This window comes from Pteronotus mesoamericanus, unplaced genomic scaffold, assembly GCF_021234165.1.
Source record: "Pteronotus mesoamericanus isolate MK-2021 breed Mesoamerican mustached bat unplaced genomic scaffold, CSHL_Meso_final contig_398, whole genome shotgun sequence".
Lineage (NCBI taxonomy): Eukaryota > Metazoa > Chordata > Mammalia > Chiroptera > Mormoopidae > Pteronotus > Pteronotus mesoamericanus.
The window spans coordinates 269376-286628 of record NW_026555149.1 but is presented as its reverse complement, the minus strand read 5'-3'; the positions used below and the strand labels follow the sequence as shown (position 1 = coordinate 286628).

At 53.4% G+C, this 17253-nt stretch overlaps 1 protein-coding gene and 1 non-coding gene across 4 annotated transcripts; both read left to right on the top strand.

Annotated features, from left to right (window-relative positions):
• The first annotated feature begins 3955 nt into the window (after positions 1-3955).
• Positions 3956-11365, top strand: LOC129073266 (melanoma-associated antigen D4). 3 transcript variants are annotated; one of them, XM_054576930.1, is made up of 13 exons: positions 3956-4029; positions 4926-5165; positions 5436-6266; positions 6718-6939; positions 7028-7091; positions 7319-7398; positions 7771-7862; positions 8449-8528; positions 8620-8662; positions 9072-9134; positions 10072-10186; positions 10542-10972; positions 11175-11365. In XM_054576930.1, the coding sequence occupies exons 2-13, from the start codon at positions 4956-4958 to the stop codon at positions 11182-11184; spliced, it is 2241 nt and encodes a 746-aa protein (XP_054432905.1). In that variant the 5' UTR covers positions 3956-4029; positions 4926-4955; the 3' UTR covers positions 11185-11365. The 3 variants fall into 3 exon arrangements, with proteins under 3 accessions (XP_054432905.1, XP_054432906.1, XP_054432907.1); XM_054576931.1 differs by having other exon boundaries at positions 3973-4029; positions 4955-5165; XM_054576932.1 differs by having other exon boundaries at positions 3991-4029; positions 5126-5165.
• Positions 9678-9807, top strand: LOC129073275 (small nucleolar RNA SNORA11). The gene has a single exon (XR_008529427.1). It is a non-coding gene; the product is annotated as a small nucleolar RNA SNORA11 (small nucleolar RNA).
• Positions 11366-17253: the final 5888 nt, after the last annotated feature.

Genomic DNA, 17253 nt, shown 5'->3' with positions numbered 1-17253 from the left:
TTGCTCTTTGCCTTCCGCGCCTCCCCCCCCCCGCCATGATACGAATGTTGGTACATTTAAAGTTGTCCCAGAGGCGGCTTTAGCCTATCCTCGGTTTGCTTGCTTGTTTGTTTGTTTGTTTGGATTCCCCCCCTTTTTTTTCCTTGCTGTTCTAATTGATTTTTTTTCTTCCTTATGTTCCAAATCATTGATTTGATTCTCGGCTTCCTCCACTGCACTGTTGGTTCCCTGTAAATTTCTCTTTATTTCACTTAGTATAACCTTCATTTCTGCATGGGTCTTTTTTATGCTGTGGAAGTACCCAGTGAGTTCCTGGAGCATCCTAATAACCAGTGTTTTGAACTCTGCATCTGATAAATTGCTTATCTCCATTTTGTTTAGATGTTATTCTGGAGTTTTGTTCTGTTCTTTCATTTGGGCCATATTTCTTTGTCTCCTCATTTTGGCAGCCTCGCTGTGTTTGTTTCTATATATTAGGTAGAGTTGCTTTGACTCCCTGTCTTAGTAGCGAGGCCTGTTTTAGTAAAGTGCACCAGTAAGTTGGATAGGGTGGATCCTTAGGTAATCGCCAGGGCAGAGCAACCCGTATGAACCAGGTTGATGGAGTCTCAGATATGGCGTCACTGCTCTGTGGCTCTGTGTGGGGGAGGGCTCAGAAAGGGGACAATGGCTGCTGCCTGGCCTCTGGAGTTTTGTCCGGGAGGAAGCTGTTCCCTGGCACTTGCCCATGCCAGACCCTTCCATTTCTCCCCGTATGACACTGGTGCCCTTCCAGCTGCTGACCCGATACTGAAGCCCAGAGGGAGTGAGTCTGTGTAAGTTCTAAGTCTGTTGTGGGCCCTTTAAGAGGAGTCTCCTGAGAATCCTGCAGTTTCTTCCACCACACCCACCCCCACTGGTTTTTTACAGCCAGAAGCTGTGGGGACTTATCTTCCTGGCAGTGGAACCGTGGGCTGGGTGGTCTGGTGTGGGACTGGGATCCCTCTCTCCCGAGGTATCGCTCCCAATTTTTATCCACCACACGTGGGTGTGGGACCACCTGTTTCGCATCTTCGGGTCTCTGCACCTCTCCGCGCATCTCTGTGTCTCCTACCCATCTGGAAGAATGTGACTTCTTTAATTCCTTGGTTGTCGGACTTCCATACAGCTCGATTTTCTGACAATTCTGGGTGATATTCGTTTTGTAGTCCAGTTGTAATTTTTGCTGTGGTTGTGCGAGGAGGCAAGTCGTGTTTACCTACGCTTCCATCTTGACCCTGTCTTATGCTTTTCTTTTTTAAAGGCTTACTTTAAATTAAGTGAGCATTTCATGATTCCATTTATCTCCCAAGTAGGCTTATTACCGATAATTCTTTGGATAGGTACATTATAAAGCTTAATGTCATGGCATCATGGGCCAAAGAGGACAGACAGTGATAACCTAGAGAAGGGAAACTAACAAGGTGAGCCCTCGGATAGCCCAGTTTCCCCAGCTTCTTGCCTGGATAGAGTTTACAGGCTGCCGCACAGGGAGGCTGAACATAAAGACAGCCCAATGGACAACCTGAGTGAAGGACACAGAGCTGAGAATTCCAGGAGGCCATGTGACTAGAATTTGCTGGGAGTAATGGAGGGGAGAGAGCTGTACAGACAGGTAGCCCTGGAGAGCTGCAGAGGCTTCCCATCTGGGTGCAGTGTATGAGAGAGAGGCAGTGGTGGGAGGTGACTTCCGTTTCCTGGAGTGAGTATTTGTGTGGATAATGGTGCTGTTTACTGATATTGTGAAGATGGGCGTTTTAAAAACAAGAGGGATAGGGGGGACGAGTGTGTGGAAGGGGCGGGTAATACCAGTTCTACACAGACTTTCTACGAGGAACCCTTGAGGTGTCCAAGTGGAGATGTCGTGTAGGAGAGTGAATATATGGATCTGGATCTCAAAGGTGACGTTCAAACTTGGGATATAGATTTTGCAGTTATTAGCATATATGGTTACATAGCATATGGCATATAGAGAGGCTGATACAGAAATGAATTATTATAAAAGTTGGCAACATGAGGAAAAAAACTGTAACTATGTGTGGTGATGGACGTTAACTAGACTTACTGTGGTGCTCATTTTGCAATATATACAAATACCGCATCATTATGTTGTACACCTGAAACTGATATAATGTAATATGTCAATTATATCTCAATAAAAAGAAAGAAAAAATTAAAAAGAAAATGGAAAGAAAAGTGAATATAAAAGTCCAGTATGGCTTTTGGTAAAAAGCACAGGTCAGTTTGAGATGGAAACATAGCATTTTCTATTAGCATATAGCGGCTTGTCAAGGCTTTCGTTTCTAGGGCCTGCTCACCTTCCGCAGAAACATGTTACCCAGGAAGGGGTGAAGAGACACAGGCAGCTGACAAGGGAGGTTGCTATGCAACAGCAGAGGAAAGCCATTCAGCCAGGCAGAATTGATATTGGTCACTGGAGAATAAAAGCTGTGGTGCCAGCAATAGCTTCTATTCATACACAGGAGTCCTGGAGAAGCTGGCATAAAAAACGAATATAAAAGTCCAGTATGGTTTGTATAAAAAGTACACAATCTGAGATGAGAACATAGCATTTCCTGCCTCCAAAGCAGTCTCACCAGTCACTCTGGAAGGACAGAGGCGCGCATGTCCTTGGGTGGGACCCGAGTAAGCGCTCCCTGTGCTTCCCATTCTGCCTGTTGAGAAACTGGGCTCAGAGATGTCCAGTGACCTGAGCAGGCTCACACAGCTAGCGAGCAACAGACTGGCCCAGCACTCCATCCCTGGAATTCTGAAGCCCAGCCCAGCTTCTTCCCACAAGACCACAGCTGCTCCAGGCCCCATCCCTGGAAGGAACCAGGACAAACATTTACTCTGAATTGGGGCTTGCCATGGCTCAGACACACAAGTGCCCGATTGTCCTGGCTGCTCCAGTGGGCACCAGGAAGGCCTAAGGGGCAGCGTGCTTGTGCCACTCTCTGCAAAGAGGCCTGAGAGTCAGAGTGGAGCGTGAACCCCAGCTAGCAATTGCCATACCTGGATGGATCCACATAGAGTATAGGCAGGGCTGGGGCTGGGCGGCCTCTACCTGTGTCCTCCCAGGTGCAGAGCATGAGCATGAGTTTAGGTCTCAGACAGTGCCAACCTTGCTTGTTTGGGACAGATGTTGACAGGGCAGGGGAGGTGGGTGGGGAGCTGCCGCTGAAACTGAAGAGGGGAAGATGCCTCAGTCCCCAGGCCAGCACTAGGCAAACATGGGGCCCAAGTTCTACAGTTTCTGTTTACTGGCTCTGTGGCCTCGTGTAATTAGTCCATGCAATGTGTCTGTGCCTCAGCTTCCTGATCTGCAAAATGGGGATGCTGACATCCACCGCCCAGGGCAGCTGTGAGAGGAAGACAAGCCGCGGCCAATTTGTGGCTGTGATGTACCAGCTGCATAAAGAGTGGCTGGGGAAGCAGATGTTCCCAGTGTGCCCGAAGGCCACAGAGGTGGATAGTGGCGGGGAACACAAAGGGAACTGGCATCCTCTGGCCATTTGCATTTCCCTTGTTGCTAGAGACCTCTGTATTTGTGACCTAAGGATCATGCTGGGGGAACCGGTGCATAGTGGATTCCAGAGCACCCTGGAGGAGCTTAGGGGAAAAGAGGAGGGCAGAGCTGCAAAAGTGGGGGGTACTGAGGGTAGATGATTGAGTGGGTTGAACTGCGCCGCCCGGTGTGAGGTCGTGCCTGCAAGTCAGAGGCGGTGGTGGAAAGGGGAATCTGGCGGGAAGGAGAAAACGCCCCCCAATCCCGCCCGCCCGCCCCCCACCCCCGGAGTCGCCTGCGCGCTGGGGACCTGGTGGACAGGGCTTTTGTTGGGAAAACGGGCGGGCTGGAGGGGTCGGCGCATGCGCAGGCTGCCCAGCCGCGGGGTGTGTGCGGAGAAAAGGGGCGGGGTGGTGGAAGCTGCTGTGCTGGCAGCAGTAGGCGAGGGCGCGGCTGCGGGGTTCCCGGTGCTGAGGGCCGACGCCATTGGAGCCCCAGGGAAGGTAAGGATCTAGCCTCGGACAGGACCGGGAGAGGGTGGGTGGAACGCTGCGCTACCCCTCCCCGCACAGCGCACCCCACCTCCCTACAACGCTCCCCTCACCCGGGAGCTGAACAAAGCCCAAGCACTCAAAACCTGAACCCCGTTAGACCCGCGGTCTAGATAGGAGTCCCCTCCCCACCGCCGCCAGACCCAGGCTCCCCGATCTGAACCGCTTTAGCAGACCCGTGTGCTCTGGGCTGAGCTGCCTTAGGCGCAGGCCCCATCCCCGCCCAGCCACTCCTAGGGCACTCCCACCCAGCTGACCGCTTTGCCTCCTTCCTGGAGTTGCAATCCTGGGTTTTGAGACCTCCAGCGCTCCAAATGGAGCCTCGCCTAATCCACGGCCCCCACCCCATCTACCCCCAGCGCTCCTGTGTGAGCCCAGCCTGACCGGAATCCCCCCACCCAGCCGGACTTCGCCAAAGGATTCCTGGGATTCAGTTTCCCAGAGCTTTTCGCGGTCCCCATGTGTCTGAGCCCTCACATTTCATCTGCTCACCCTTCATCCTGGCTCCCTGCTCCAGCCCTCCAATTCAGGCCCTTTGTTTCTCCTTCTCTTCCTGCATCCATCCCCTTAGGGGCTCTTCAGACCCAAGCCCGCCAGTCCACCCGTCCATTCAAATCAAGCCACTGGGATGGGGAACCTGCCCGGACCTTTCAGTGGGGAGGTCTTCTCCGATCTCTTCTACCTCTAAGGGCTCCGACTCTGACAGAATCTACCCCAACAGACTTCACCCCCAACCCCTACTGCCTAGTAAAGGGATGACGGCTGCTCCCTCCCCCTCAGTCTCCCGAGAGATCAGGCCTCCATTGGATCCCTCCCCCCGACCCAGGAGGCCTCGCCCTCCCTCTCAGGCTGAGCTTTCTTCTTCTTGGGACCCCAGCATGGCTGAGGGGAGCTTCCGTATGGAATCGGAAAGCTACAACGCTGAAGACATGGATGAGGGTAGTGATGAAGTTGGGGAGGAAGAGATGGTTGAAGGAAATGAGTATGAAGAATTTGGTGCTTTCGGAGGCTATGGCACCTTTACCAGCTTTGACATTCGTCTCCTCAGAGCCTTTGGGAGCTTGGGTCCAGGCCTTCACATCTTGGCGGTGAGGCCCCTTCTTGGCCACCTGCTGGCCCTGCCAAAACTGGGAGGGGAGGGGAGGTTTTATGCAGAGGGAAGGGTTGATGGGGAAGGACTGCTTAGCCACTCCAAACCAAACCTTCCCTTTCCTGCAGGGAGAAAGGGGGTTGGGGAGGGTCTTACGGGTGGTGGGGGCTGGATGGCTGCCTGCAGGAGAGGCTGGCCAGCACAAGGAAGCATGATGCGAGTGTATAAAGTTGTCTGCCTTCCTGTACCCTTCTCTCTGGCCTTTCAGAATGAGCCCTGGGAACTGGAAAACCCTATGCTGGCCCGGACTCTGGTGGAGGCATTTCAGCTGGATCCAGAAACACTTGCCAATGAGGCGGAGGCTCGGGCTGCCAATGTAGCCCGAGCTGCCGCCTCCAACCGCGCTGCTCGGGCTGCTGCCGCTGCTGCTCGTGCCATCTACAATCAGGTGGTCACTAACCACCCGCTGGCCACAGACCAGGCCTTGAGAGAGGATACCCAGCCCATGACATATGCGGTCGAGGCTCAGGAAGCCACCCCTGACACAACCCTTGCTTCTCCGCACAGCTCCCAGATGCCAGTCAACAGTGAGATGGCTGCCTCTGGGGCTCCAGCAACCTCCTCACAGCCCCAGCCAGCCTCCGAGGCCCGGGAGGCTGCTACTGAGGGTCCCAGTACTGCCTTTGCTTCCTCTCAGGCTCCATGTGCCAGTGAGGTGGATGCCACCCAGCTCAAGACAGCCTTTCTGGGTCAGAATGATGTCTTTGATTTCACCCAGCCGGCTGGTGTCAGTGGCATAGCCTTCCCACGCCCCAAGAGGCCTGCCCTAACCCAAGAGGCGGCCAGAGAGGGCCCCAGTGCTGCCTCCCGGGTGCCTCAGACAGCATCTGCCGGGGAGGGGGCAGCCACCCGGCCCAAAACAACCAAGTCTGGGAAGGCTCTCGCTAAGACTCGGTGGGTGGAGCCTCAGAATGTTGTGGCAGCAGCTGCTGCCAAGGCCAAGATGGCCACGAGCGCCCCTGAGCCTGAGAGTGCAGCTGCTACTGCTCAGAACAGTGCTGAGCCCTGGGCCAGGATGGGAGGCAAGAGGACAAAGAAGGTGAGACCTCCCTGCCTTCTCCAAACCCCCCTTGTTCTTCTCCTTCCCCTCTCCACTCCCCTCCCCGCTTCTCCCCTCCTCTCCCCTCCTCTCCCCTCCTCTCCCCTCCTCTCCCCTCCTCTCTCCTCCTCTCTCCTCCTCTCGCCTCTCCTTCCCTCCCCTCCTGTCTCTTCCCTTCCCTTCTCCTCCCCTCCCCACTTCTTCTCTCAGCTTGTCCAAGTTTCTACAACACAAGTGTGCTAGCATGTTTTTACTCCATGTAGTCGCTACCCTCTGGCCTGGAGGGAGAAGAGGTTGGCTCAGTGCCTGGCACTTAGTAAGCCCTCTGCACATGTCATCCGCTGTTCCTACTACTCTTATTTCCAAGTACCTGCTCTGGTGAAGATGTTGCCAGGCGCTTGGGCACAGTAAGCTTGGTAGCCCTGGGTCTCTCCTCTCCCCAATGCTACAGTCCAAGCACCTGGATGATGAGTATGAAAGCAGCGAGGAGGAGAGAGAGCCTCCTGCTGTCCCACCGACCTGGAGGACATCGCAGCCCCCATTGACAGTGAGGGCTCAGATGGCCCCGCGGGCTCAGATGGCCCCTCGGCCCCCGGTGGCCCTGAGGTCCCAGGTACCCTCGAGGCACGTACTGTGCTTGCCACCCCGCAACGTGACTCTTCTGCAAGAGAGGGTAAGGGGTCTGCCCTTCCCCTCTCCCTCCTCCCCCCTTGCTGGCCGGTTCTTTGAGCTCACACATGCCTTCACCTCCCCTTCTCCAGGCAAATAAGTTGGTGAAATATCTGATGATTAAGGACTACAAGAAGATCCCCATCAAGCGCTCAGGTAGACAACTGTGCCCCGTCCCTGAGCTCTGCCGTCCCCCCTCCCCCAACCCTCCCCAGGGGGCTCCCCATCATGTACCCCCAACTATCAGGCCTTGCCTGATGGCTCTGAGTGCACAGTACGCGGGGTCCTGACTGTGCTCCCCTCTGCAGCAGGGCTGACCGAGGGACTGCAACTCTGTGGTCCCTGCTCAGCCCAGGTGCTTTCCCACCTATCTCCTCCTGCAGACATGCTGAAGGACGTCATCCGAGAATACGACGAACACTTCCCAGAGATCATTGAACGAGCAACATACACCTTGGAAAAGGTGGGTGCGGGGATGGGGGGCAGCTCTGTGGAACGTGAGCGGCAGGGAAGCCTTGTACCCTGCACTCTTTGGGGGCCCAGTGTCAGTACTGCCTGCTCTGGAAGCCTTGCCTAGCTTTTCCACCTGCGAGCTCCCACTGCATACTTCCTCTCCCTCGTGCTCTCGGAGGTCTCTTGTCTCCTGCAGTGGGTCCCGTTGCCTCGGCCCGTGCCAGAGCTCCCACGGGCCAGTTCCTCTGCACCCTCTCTTCCGTCCTCCCCCACGACATTGGGTTCCCTGCCTAGGAAATGTTCTGGCAGGGAATGGAGAGACTGCCTGCAGGACATCTGGCCTGGGCTTTTGACCTCACAGGCTTGTTTTCTCCCCGTGTAGAAGTTCGGGATCCACCTGAAGGAGATCGACAAGGAAGAACATCTGTACATTCTTGTCTGCACACAGGATTCTTCAGCTCGCCTCCTGGGAAAGTGAGAAAGGGCAGGAGGGTTGTGGCCTTCCCAGCTGGTGCCTCCCCCTCCTCTCAGAGAAACAGGAAAACAGGGCTGGAGGGCCTAACACAGTGCCCACCTACAGGTGTCAAGTGATTACCAGACGGGCGAGGCCAGGATTCCACCCCTGCCCACCCACCTCCTTCCTTCTAAGCAAGCAGGCTTCCTGGTGCTCTCCTCTTCCTGCAAAGTGCCTGGCCTGGGCTGGGCAGAGTGGTTGGTCCCGGGGGAGCTTTCTGACCAGTGTAGGCCCCATGGGCAAAGGGCAGGGAAGGTGTGGGTGAGCCTCTGGACACAGCTTTGGCAAGCATTTGCCCCCGCTGCCCAGTCCTGTCCTTGGCAGAATCCTGGGAGGGGGTGTTAGCATCCACATCTGATGGATGAAGTGATGCAGTCGCAAGCGGAGGAGGAATGAGTTGTCTGGATCAGGTAGCAAGCCATGCGCAGAGAGGGAAGACTTGGCCTGTAGCGAGTGGAGCAGTCTGGGAGAGGCTAGTTGGGTGAGCGGACTGTGGTCTCTTGGGCAAATGGCTGCTGGACAGGATCCTTCCTTCTACACCTTTAGGACCAAGGACACTCCCAGGCTGAGTCTCCTCTTGGTGATTCTGGGAGTCATCTTCATGAATGGCAACCGTGCCAGCGAGGGTGAGTGGCTGGGCCTGCAGGTGGGGGGTTGCCTCCACCCCCTCGTCTCACCTTCGTGTTTCAAATTCTTGTACCTCATCTCCCCTGGCAGCTGTCCTCTGGGAGGCACTACGCAAGATGGGACTGCGCCCTGGGTATGATTGGGCTTTCTGGGCTCTCACTGCCCCTCAGCGTTGTCCTTGGGCACAGGAAGCCCCAGGATTGCAACAACCTGATGGTCTGGTGCAGGGGAGTGGGCGTCCTGGACTAGGCAGAGTGCAAAGGGCCTCACCAGGGTGCATGGCGAAATGGTCCTGAACTCTCAGCCCCCTCTCTGCTCCATGTTCCCTCTCTGTCCCCAGAGGAGATCTAGGAGAAACCATCAGAATTTGGGGCTCCATCAAACCCCTATGTCGGCCATTGCTGTTGGACCTCTGCTGCATGCCCAGGCCTCATGGGGCTGCCCCATGGGCCAGGAAGTTCTCAATCCTGGTAGCGAGTGCTCCTGCCCACGTCCGGGCACTGCCACTGGCTCTAGTCATGGACTCCTTTCCTTGCCCCCAGGGTGAGGCACCCATTCCTTGGCGATCTGAGGAAGCTCATTACAGACGACTTTGTGAAGCAGAAGTAAGTACTGGCCGAGGTAACTTTTTCTCACACTCGGGACTTCCTTGTGCTGGTCTGGCTGAGGAAGCCATTCCCGGTCCTAGGTCTTAACACAGGAGGGATGGAGTCTCTGGGGTGAGTGTGGGTGGGGGTCCGTGAGAGCCAGGGGGCTTAGAATGCCAGGGCATTCTTGGGGAAAGGGAGCACGTGTTGGTTGAGAACATGGTGCGGGGTGTGTTACAACCACCACACCATCCAAGCACCTGCTCTGCAGGCTGCAGGAGAATATCCCCTGCTTTACATACCAGGAACCTGGGGCTCCAGAGTGGAAGTCTGAGCGTGGCCCTCGCTGGTAAAGGGCCCACTCAAGCCCAGAGCCCAGCCCTTCTGACTTACTGGCCAGGGCCCAGCCAATCCTTGGCCCCGGAGAACACGTGTGCACTCACACGGTCGGGAGTGCATATGGAGTACGCTGCTTTTGGTGGACCGTTTCTTCCCTTCACAGTCCTTTTCCATGGTAGACTGTCCCAGCGCTCAGCCAGGCCACGGACAAGACGCTGTGGTGGGGCGTGCTCAGAGCAGGGGGCCTGAAGAAATGGCTCCACGGTTTACGACACACCCACCAGGAATCCGGGAATCGTTGTGACAAGGGGCACAAAACCGTGGTCTTACTATGGACAAACACACTACATGTGCTTCCTCCCCCCGACCCCCGCCCACACACCTCCCTGTGGCTGCTAGTCAGGAATGGACAGCCCAGGGTTTTGAAGGCCTCAGTACTGGAGGCAGAAACCCTGAGAGTGAGCTTGGGAGTGGGGCACCGGCTGGAGGGTCAGGGCAGGCCTCTTGCAGGAGCTGAGCTGCTGCCTTGGGACCGGAAAGGGGCCCCCTGGGAGCCATTAGTGAGACAACAGGTCTCCCTGGCTGGAGGCAAAAGTTTATTTTCCTCTCCACTGAGGTACCTGGAATACAAGAAGATCCCCAACAGCAGCCCCCCCGAGTATGAATTCCTCTGGGGCCTGCGGGCCCGCCACGAGACCAGCAAGATGAGGGTGCTGAGATTTATTGCCCAGGTAATGGAGAGCCTCTGCTGGGGGCCAGGCCCAGGGGCTGGCACTTCCCATACCTTGTCTGTTTCTCGATCATGGGCTCCCTATGCCATTTGTGTGTCCAGTGCAGACACTGAGGCTCAGAAAGGTTCCAAGGTGATTTGCCCAAGTTCGCAGACACAGTGCACGTGAGGGATGGGGGCGAAATCCCAGGCCTGGTCCAGAAGAGGAGGAGCTCGGCTCCAGAAAAAAAAAAAAAAAAAAGTGGTCTTTCTTTTTATTGTGATCACGCACACTGCACAGGAGGGTGTCCAGTGGGAAGCAGGTGCTCGGCAAATGTGGGAGAGCAGTTAGGATGGTTGGTGTTATTACATTGCAGTATCAGAACCGAGACCCCCGGGAATGGAGGGCCCATTTCCTGGAGGCTGTGGATGATGCTTTCAAGACGATGGATGTGGATATGGCTGAGGAACACGCCAGGGCCCAGATGAGGGCCCAGATGAACATCGGGGATGAAGCTCTGATTGGACGGTGGAGCTGGGATGACATACAGGTGGAGCTCCTGACCTGGGATGAGGACGGAGATTTTGGCGACGCCTGGGCCAGGATCCCCTTTGCTTTCTGGGCCAGATACCATCAGTACATTCTGAACAGCAACCGTGCCAATGGGAGAGCCACTTGGAGAGCTGGCGTCAGCAGTGGCACCAATGGTGGGGCCAACACCAGCATCCTAGATGGCCCTAGCACCAGTTCCACCATCCGGACCAGAAATGCCGCCAGAACGAGTGCCAACTTCTTCTCTTGGATCCAGTAAGGTTTTTGGGCGACAAGTGAGACTCTGGAGGGCGGACCGGGAGGGGCTCAGCAGAAGTCAGCGAGAAGTCAGCAGAAGGCCTGGCATGGGGAGGGGGAAGCAGTGAGAATGTGGGCAGACCCTTGTTTTGTTCTTTATATCCCTCACTGTGTCACCTGTATTTCCGCTTATTTTTGCTCCCGTGTCCTGCGTTTGCAGACAACGCTGACGAACTGCAGCAATCACTCATCTAGCCAGAGTGCCCCCTCAGACTCCGTGTTCACACGGCCGTCTAGGCCGCCTCTGCTTGCCCATCGGAGATGGCGTGCAAGACAAAGCTCTCTGCGCTCTCCTGCTTTCATCGTGTGCTGTTGTCGTGCTGTCGTGTTTTTGGTATCAGTGTCACATTAAAGTTGCAAAACGAATTGGGACATTTCCTCCATTACCTGTGCTCTGAGCGGCCCATGGTCGGCTCTCTGGGATGGGGTCAGGGGGCTTGCCTTTACCAGAGAGGGAGGCAGGGCGCCAGGAGATGTGGAGGCACCTGTGAGTGTGGAGATCATGAGTTTCAAGAGGCTTTGGTCCACATAGTTTCGTGATTTCCTGCACGGTGCAGCACCAGTCAGACCACGATGGGGAGGGGGCGCGGGAAGCAGGGGAAGGGGTGGGGTGGAGGCTGTGCGTTGGTGCCACTCTCCCTCCCACCAAGGGGCAGGATCCACAGTCACCCACCAGGACACACCTCCCCGCCCCCACCTGTGGAGGTGCCAGCCTCGAACCCTTCCATCGTCATCCACACAAGCTCAGGACGTCATCCTTCGGATAGACCCATAAGGACAATGAGGTAGGCCTCAAGGTGACGTCCTCTCCCCTCCAGCAGGTGGAAGGAAGGTCATTATTGCTGAGAGTAGATTTCATGAAATCAAAGCTGCCATAGACCTCGAAAGCCCATTGCCTGTGGCGGTGACCTGAGGCTTGTTTGGGGCTTGGGAGCCTTTCAATGGAAGCAGGGTTGTGCCAGTGAGGCCAAGGCCGGGCCTAGGCCCTGGCGTTTTCAAGAGCTGCGTGATGCTTGCGGGGGGTGCGGCTGGTTCTGCAATTTCTCCAGTGGACAACAGGGAGGGCAGAGACACAGAGGTCCCCCGAGAAGGGCTCCATAGTGGGCGGGGACAGTGTCTGGAGCTGCCTCAGGTGCCTGAGTGATGTCCACATGGTGGGAGGACAAGGCCCCAGGGTAAGAGGAGGGACAGAGTAGTGAAAGGGCCCCTGCCCCCCACCCCCACTGCCTCTTTTCCCTGAGAAGAGGTCCTCCTCCCTTGGCCAGACCTGGATCCTGACCTAGACCCAGCTGCGTGATTTGCTGGGCCCAGTAGAAAACGCAAACGTGGGTCCCCTTACTCACAAATTATTAAGAATTCCAAGAGAACAACTGCAGAGCCTTGAATCGTGTGTGGAGCCCTTCTGAGCGCAGGGTCCTGTGGGGCTGCATAAGTGTCATCCCCAGGAAATTGGCTCTGTCTGCACCCCTCCCTTAAAGACAGGCTTCAGGAGGGATTCTGTCTGTTTGCCCAGTGCTGTCATTTCTGCCTCCCTGGCTGCTGGGTCCCTGCTTAGCCAAATGGACACTGTGATTCCGAATGAAATGGGGTCCCCTTTAGGTTTCCAGGTGCAGGCTGGAGATGTCGGGGTGAGGGCTGATGGATGCCTGGGTTGTGATGAATGCCCTTGGGTGATGAATGATAAATGACATTTCTGGCACCCTCCACCTGGGAAACTCCCAAGGACCTGCTGTGCACCCAGTAGGCACATGCCTTTTCAAGGATGCATGTGGGGCTGCCACGAGAGCCACAGGTGTGAGTTTGAGCACTGTGTGCAGAAGGCACTTGAGGTATGACAGCTCATCTGGAAAGGAGGAGAAGGCAGCCATCAGAGACAGGGTGCTGGGACGTCACCAAGTCCCCAGGCCTGCAGGCTTACAGCACTCTCCCCTGTCCACACCCCTTCCCCACAGCTGTCCCCCCAGGGGCCCACTCCCCCAACACCCTGCAGGGCAGTCAGGGAGGAAGAGAGCAGGGAGGAGGCTGGAGGGCCCTGGGGAATGCAGCCAGACTGTGGGTCCCCCAGGACGGCCAGGCTGGTCACCTTGGAGGTGGCCCACCTCCTCCCTCACAGGGCTGCCGTGACACCAAGGCAGGCCTCCCACCTTCCCCCAGCCCCGGGCCTTCCACAGGCTCCCCAAGTGTTTCCTGAGAACCTACTGCGCACCGGGCCCTCGGATGAGGTGTGCGGGCGCCTGGGCAGCTCCACAGCGTTTTTCCCCACACAGGCCTGTGCCCTCGGACTCCTCTCACTCTTGGCGGTGGACAAGAATTCCTCGGTTCACTTGTTTCCAGTTATTGACTAGTACGCATACAGTTTTCCGACTGCTCCCTTACCATGTCCTGTACGGGCCTATGTGTTGTTTACCAGACATCCCTGAGGGGAGGGGATGATCAGGCCCATTCCACGGATGAGGACAGAGGTTCCGAGAGCGAAGACGCCCGCCCTCGAGCACACAGCCGGGAAGAGGCAGCGCTGGGCCTGGCACCCAGAACCCTCTGAGTTCAGAGGTATTGCTCTGCTCACTGCACTCTGCCGCCACTGCCTCCAAGGGGCTCAACAGTGTCTTGGGGGTGACACCTCCCCCTCTCCTCACTCTCTGATGACACCCACCTGCCCGCCCTCCCAGACTGCCCACACCACTCCCCATCTCCCTTCAGTGAGCCAGAAACCGCCCCCCCCCCCGGCTCATGGCTTCCCGCCCCTGAGGTTCCCCCTACACGGTGAAGGGTCCTGCCAATGCCATCCGTCCCAGCCCCTGGAGACATCTGTTTTGGCACTTTCCTGGGCATCCATTCTGCTCCTCCTCCTCCTCTTCCTCGTCTTTGTCACCATCACCGTCAGGCCCTGGGCCCGGCACTTTGGTGCACTGTCTCCTTCCAACCTCGCCGATACTCTGCGATTACCTAGTTACTGTTCCTCGTGGCACACATGACGGAACAGAATCACAGTAGGGAACCCACTTGCCTGAGGTCTCTGGCCCCGCTCTGCCACCGCCTCCACAAGTGGCCTGGCCCTGCCTTCTCTCTCTCTGTCCCTTAGAGGTCCCACCTCTCACAGCGTGGGATTGGACTAGGCTACTCTGAGGGTGTCCCAGCTCTGCGGTCCAGTGGGCCAGCATTCTTAGTCGCATCATCTCTCCAGGCCTCAGTTTCCTCACCTGGGTAGTAGGGGCAGGAGCATGTGCTCAGCCTGCCGGGCTCAGCTCCCAGGGCAGCTGTGAGCAGCTGGTGTGTGGCCCGCGCATGAAAACAGGTAGGAAGCGGGTAAAGTAGTGTGCAAATGAACAGGACACGCACCTGCTGAAAACGGGGAAACAGCGAAGAAATGAAACAACACCCAAATAAATGGAGGGACACACCATGGTCATGGATTGGAATATTTAACATAATAATGATGTCAATTCTGCTGAAATTCATCTATGGACTTAGTGTAATTCCAATAAAAACCCCAGCAGGATGTGTTCTAGATACAGACAAGCTGATTCTAACACATATCTGGACAATAATAGAAACGGGGATAGCCAAAACAATCGCGAAAAGAGTAAAGTTGGGGGAATCACATTACCTCTTTTTAAAACGTATAAAGCTACAGTAAACAAAAGTCAGTGTGACAATGGTGAAGGGATAGGCAAACAAACAAATAGATCAGAGGAGACATTCCAGGACTAGTCTCACCAAATGTGGCCAATTCTCTTTGGACAAAGACACCAAAGCAATGCAATGAAGAGAGGGTTGTCCTTTCAACAACTGTGTGGAAACAACCAAATGGCCATCTAAAAGTAAAGGGACCTCCCAATGTCACCCCAATCAATTCAATGGAAAAAATAAATAAAAGTAAAAGGACCTCACACCTTCTACTAGAACTCTAAAAATACATCTTAGACATAACTCGAGAACATAAAACTGTAAAACTTTTACAAGGAAACAACAGAAATTCTTCGACCTGGAGTTTGGCAAAGATGTTTTAAGCATGACACCAAAAAACCCTTTTTCCTCTATCGAAGATGCTGTTAAGGATTTGAAAAGACAGATCCCAAGCTGGGACAATGTATTTGCTAATTGCTTATCCAACAAAGGTCTTGTAACCAGAATATATAAAGAAGGGCTAGAACTCAAGAGTAGGAAAATTATATATAGTTGGCAACTGAGCACATGAACAGATGATGCTCAACCTCACTAACTCTCAGGCAAATGCAAATGAAAACTAAGGTAAGAGACCAGTATTCCTGTAATAAAAGTGCTAAAAGGAAGGAAGGAAGGAAGGAAGGAAGAAAGGAAGGAAGGAAGGAAGGAAGGAAGGAAGGAAGGAAGGAAGGAAGGAAGGAAGGATGGAAGGAAGGAAAAGGAAGGAAGGAAAGCAGGCAAAAGAGCAAAAAACCACCCGACAAGAGCAAATGATGCTGAACGCAGACAGCATCTGGATTTACCACATGTTGCTGGAGGAAACGTAAAGTGGTATAGCCACTCTGGAAAACAGTGTCATTGCTTCTTACGAAGTGGAACGTACACCTAGCCATGTGACCTAGCCATCACATCCCGAAAGATTTCCCTCAGAGGAGCTGAAACTTCAGTTCATACAAATACCTGTACATGATGTTTATAGCATCTCTACCCATAATTACCCAAAACTTGAAGCAATCCAAATGCCCTTCAACAAAGTGTATTATTTCCATACAACTGTATGCTATTCACTAGTAGAGAGGAATGGACTATTGATATGATCAACAACTGGGATGATACTCACAATCATTATGCTTAGTGATAGAAGCCAGTCTCAGAAGGTCACATTTTTATGTGGCTCCATTTATATGACTTCCTTGTGAGGACAAAGCAGTCCAGACTGAGAGCAGATTGGTGGTGCCGTGGTTAGGTGTGGAGAGACTGTAACTACCAAGGGATAGCACCGCTCAGGGACTTCGTGGGAGTGTGGAAATATTCTGAATACTGACTGGAGTGGTCGCTCCAAGAATCTATACATGTGTTAAATTTCCTGGAACTGGGGGTCCAAAAGAAATCTATGTTACTGAATATTAGTGTAAGTAGAAAGTTAAAGAAATAACAGCGAAATAGGTTTCTTTCCAGTAAAACAACAGCAAAACACTATTAGAATTGTATACCTTAGGCGAGAACTATAGAAAACATTGAAGTGCATTTCTTTAGGATGAAGGAAATCTTTACAAAATACAAGCCCAGATCAACAGAAGGAAGTGAATAGGTATAGAAATGGTAAAAAAACAAAAACAAAAAAAAAGTGAAAAACATATCTTTTAAAAAGGACTGTCTTTAAAAGTTAACTGAATGTTTTGAAAACCAATAACAATGACAATGCGTTGCGGGGGATATAACATGTCTGCACAAAATTACATGTCTACATAAAATTGGAAACAGAATCCAATGGGTGGGAAGGGAGAAATAAAGGCATACCATTAAGGTTTTTACCTTGTACCTGGAGTGGAATATTATTATTATTTGTAGGTGAAATACCTGAATTAAATGGTGTACACACACGCAATGGAATGTTACTCAGCAATAAAAAGGAGTGAAATCTGGCCATTTGCGACAACATGGATGGATCCACAGGGTATTATGCTAACTGAGATTAGTCAGTCAGAGAAAGGCAAATACCAAATGGTTTCACTGTTATGCAGAATCTAAAGAACAAAATATATGAACAAACACAACCTAAACAGACTCATAGAAACAGAGACCAAAGAGCTGGTTACCAGAAGGGAGTGGGTGAGGGGATGGGTAGAAAGGAGAAGAGGCACGTAGTCAATAATATTGCGATATCTATGTATGGTGCCAGGCGAGTACCGGCAATATCGGGGGAACACTTTATAAATTACACAATTGTCTAACCACTATGCTGTACACCTGAAACTAATACAAAATAATATTGAAAGTCAACTGTAATTGAAAAATAAAACAAAAAAGAATCGATCCTTTGATGATTTGTATATTTAAGCTATCGCTTAATAACAGAGATCATTAGAAAATCCCCGATACGTTGTAAATGAAGGCACACTCCTATATATACCCACGGCTCTAAGAAAAGAAAAATCACATTGAAATTAGGCATTATTTTGAACTGACTAATATCGAAAACTTGGGAGTCCTTTGCCTACTAAAATTAGCAATCTCTCCTCTTGCGATGGTTCGATTACCTAGGCTAGAATCTCCTGCACCCATGGGAAAAG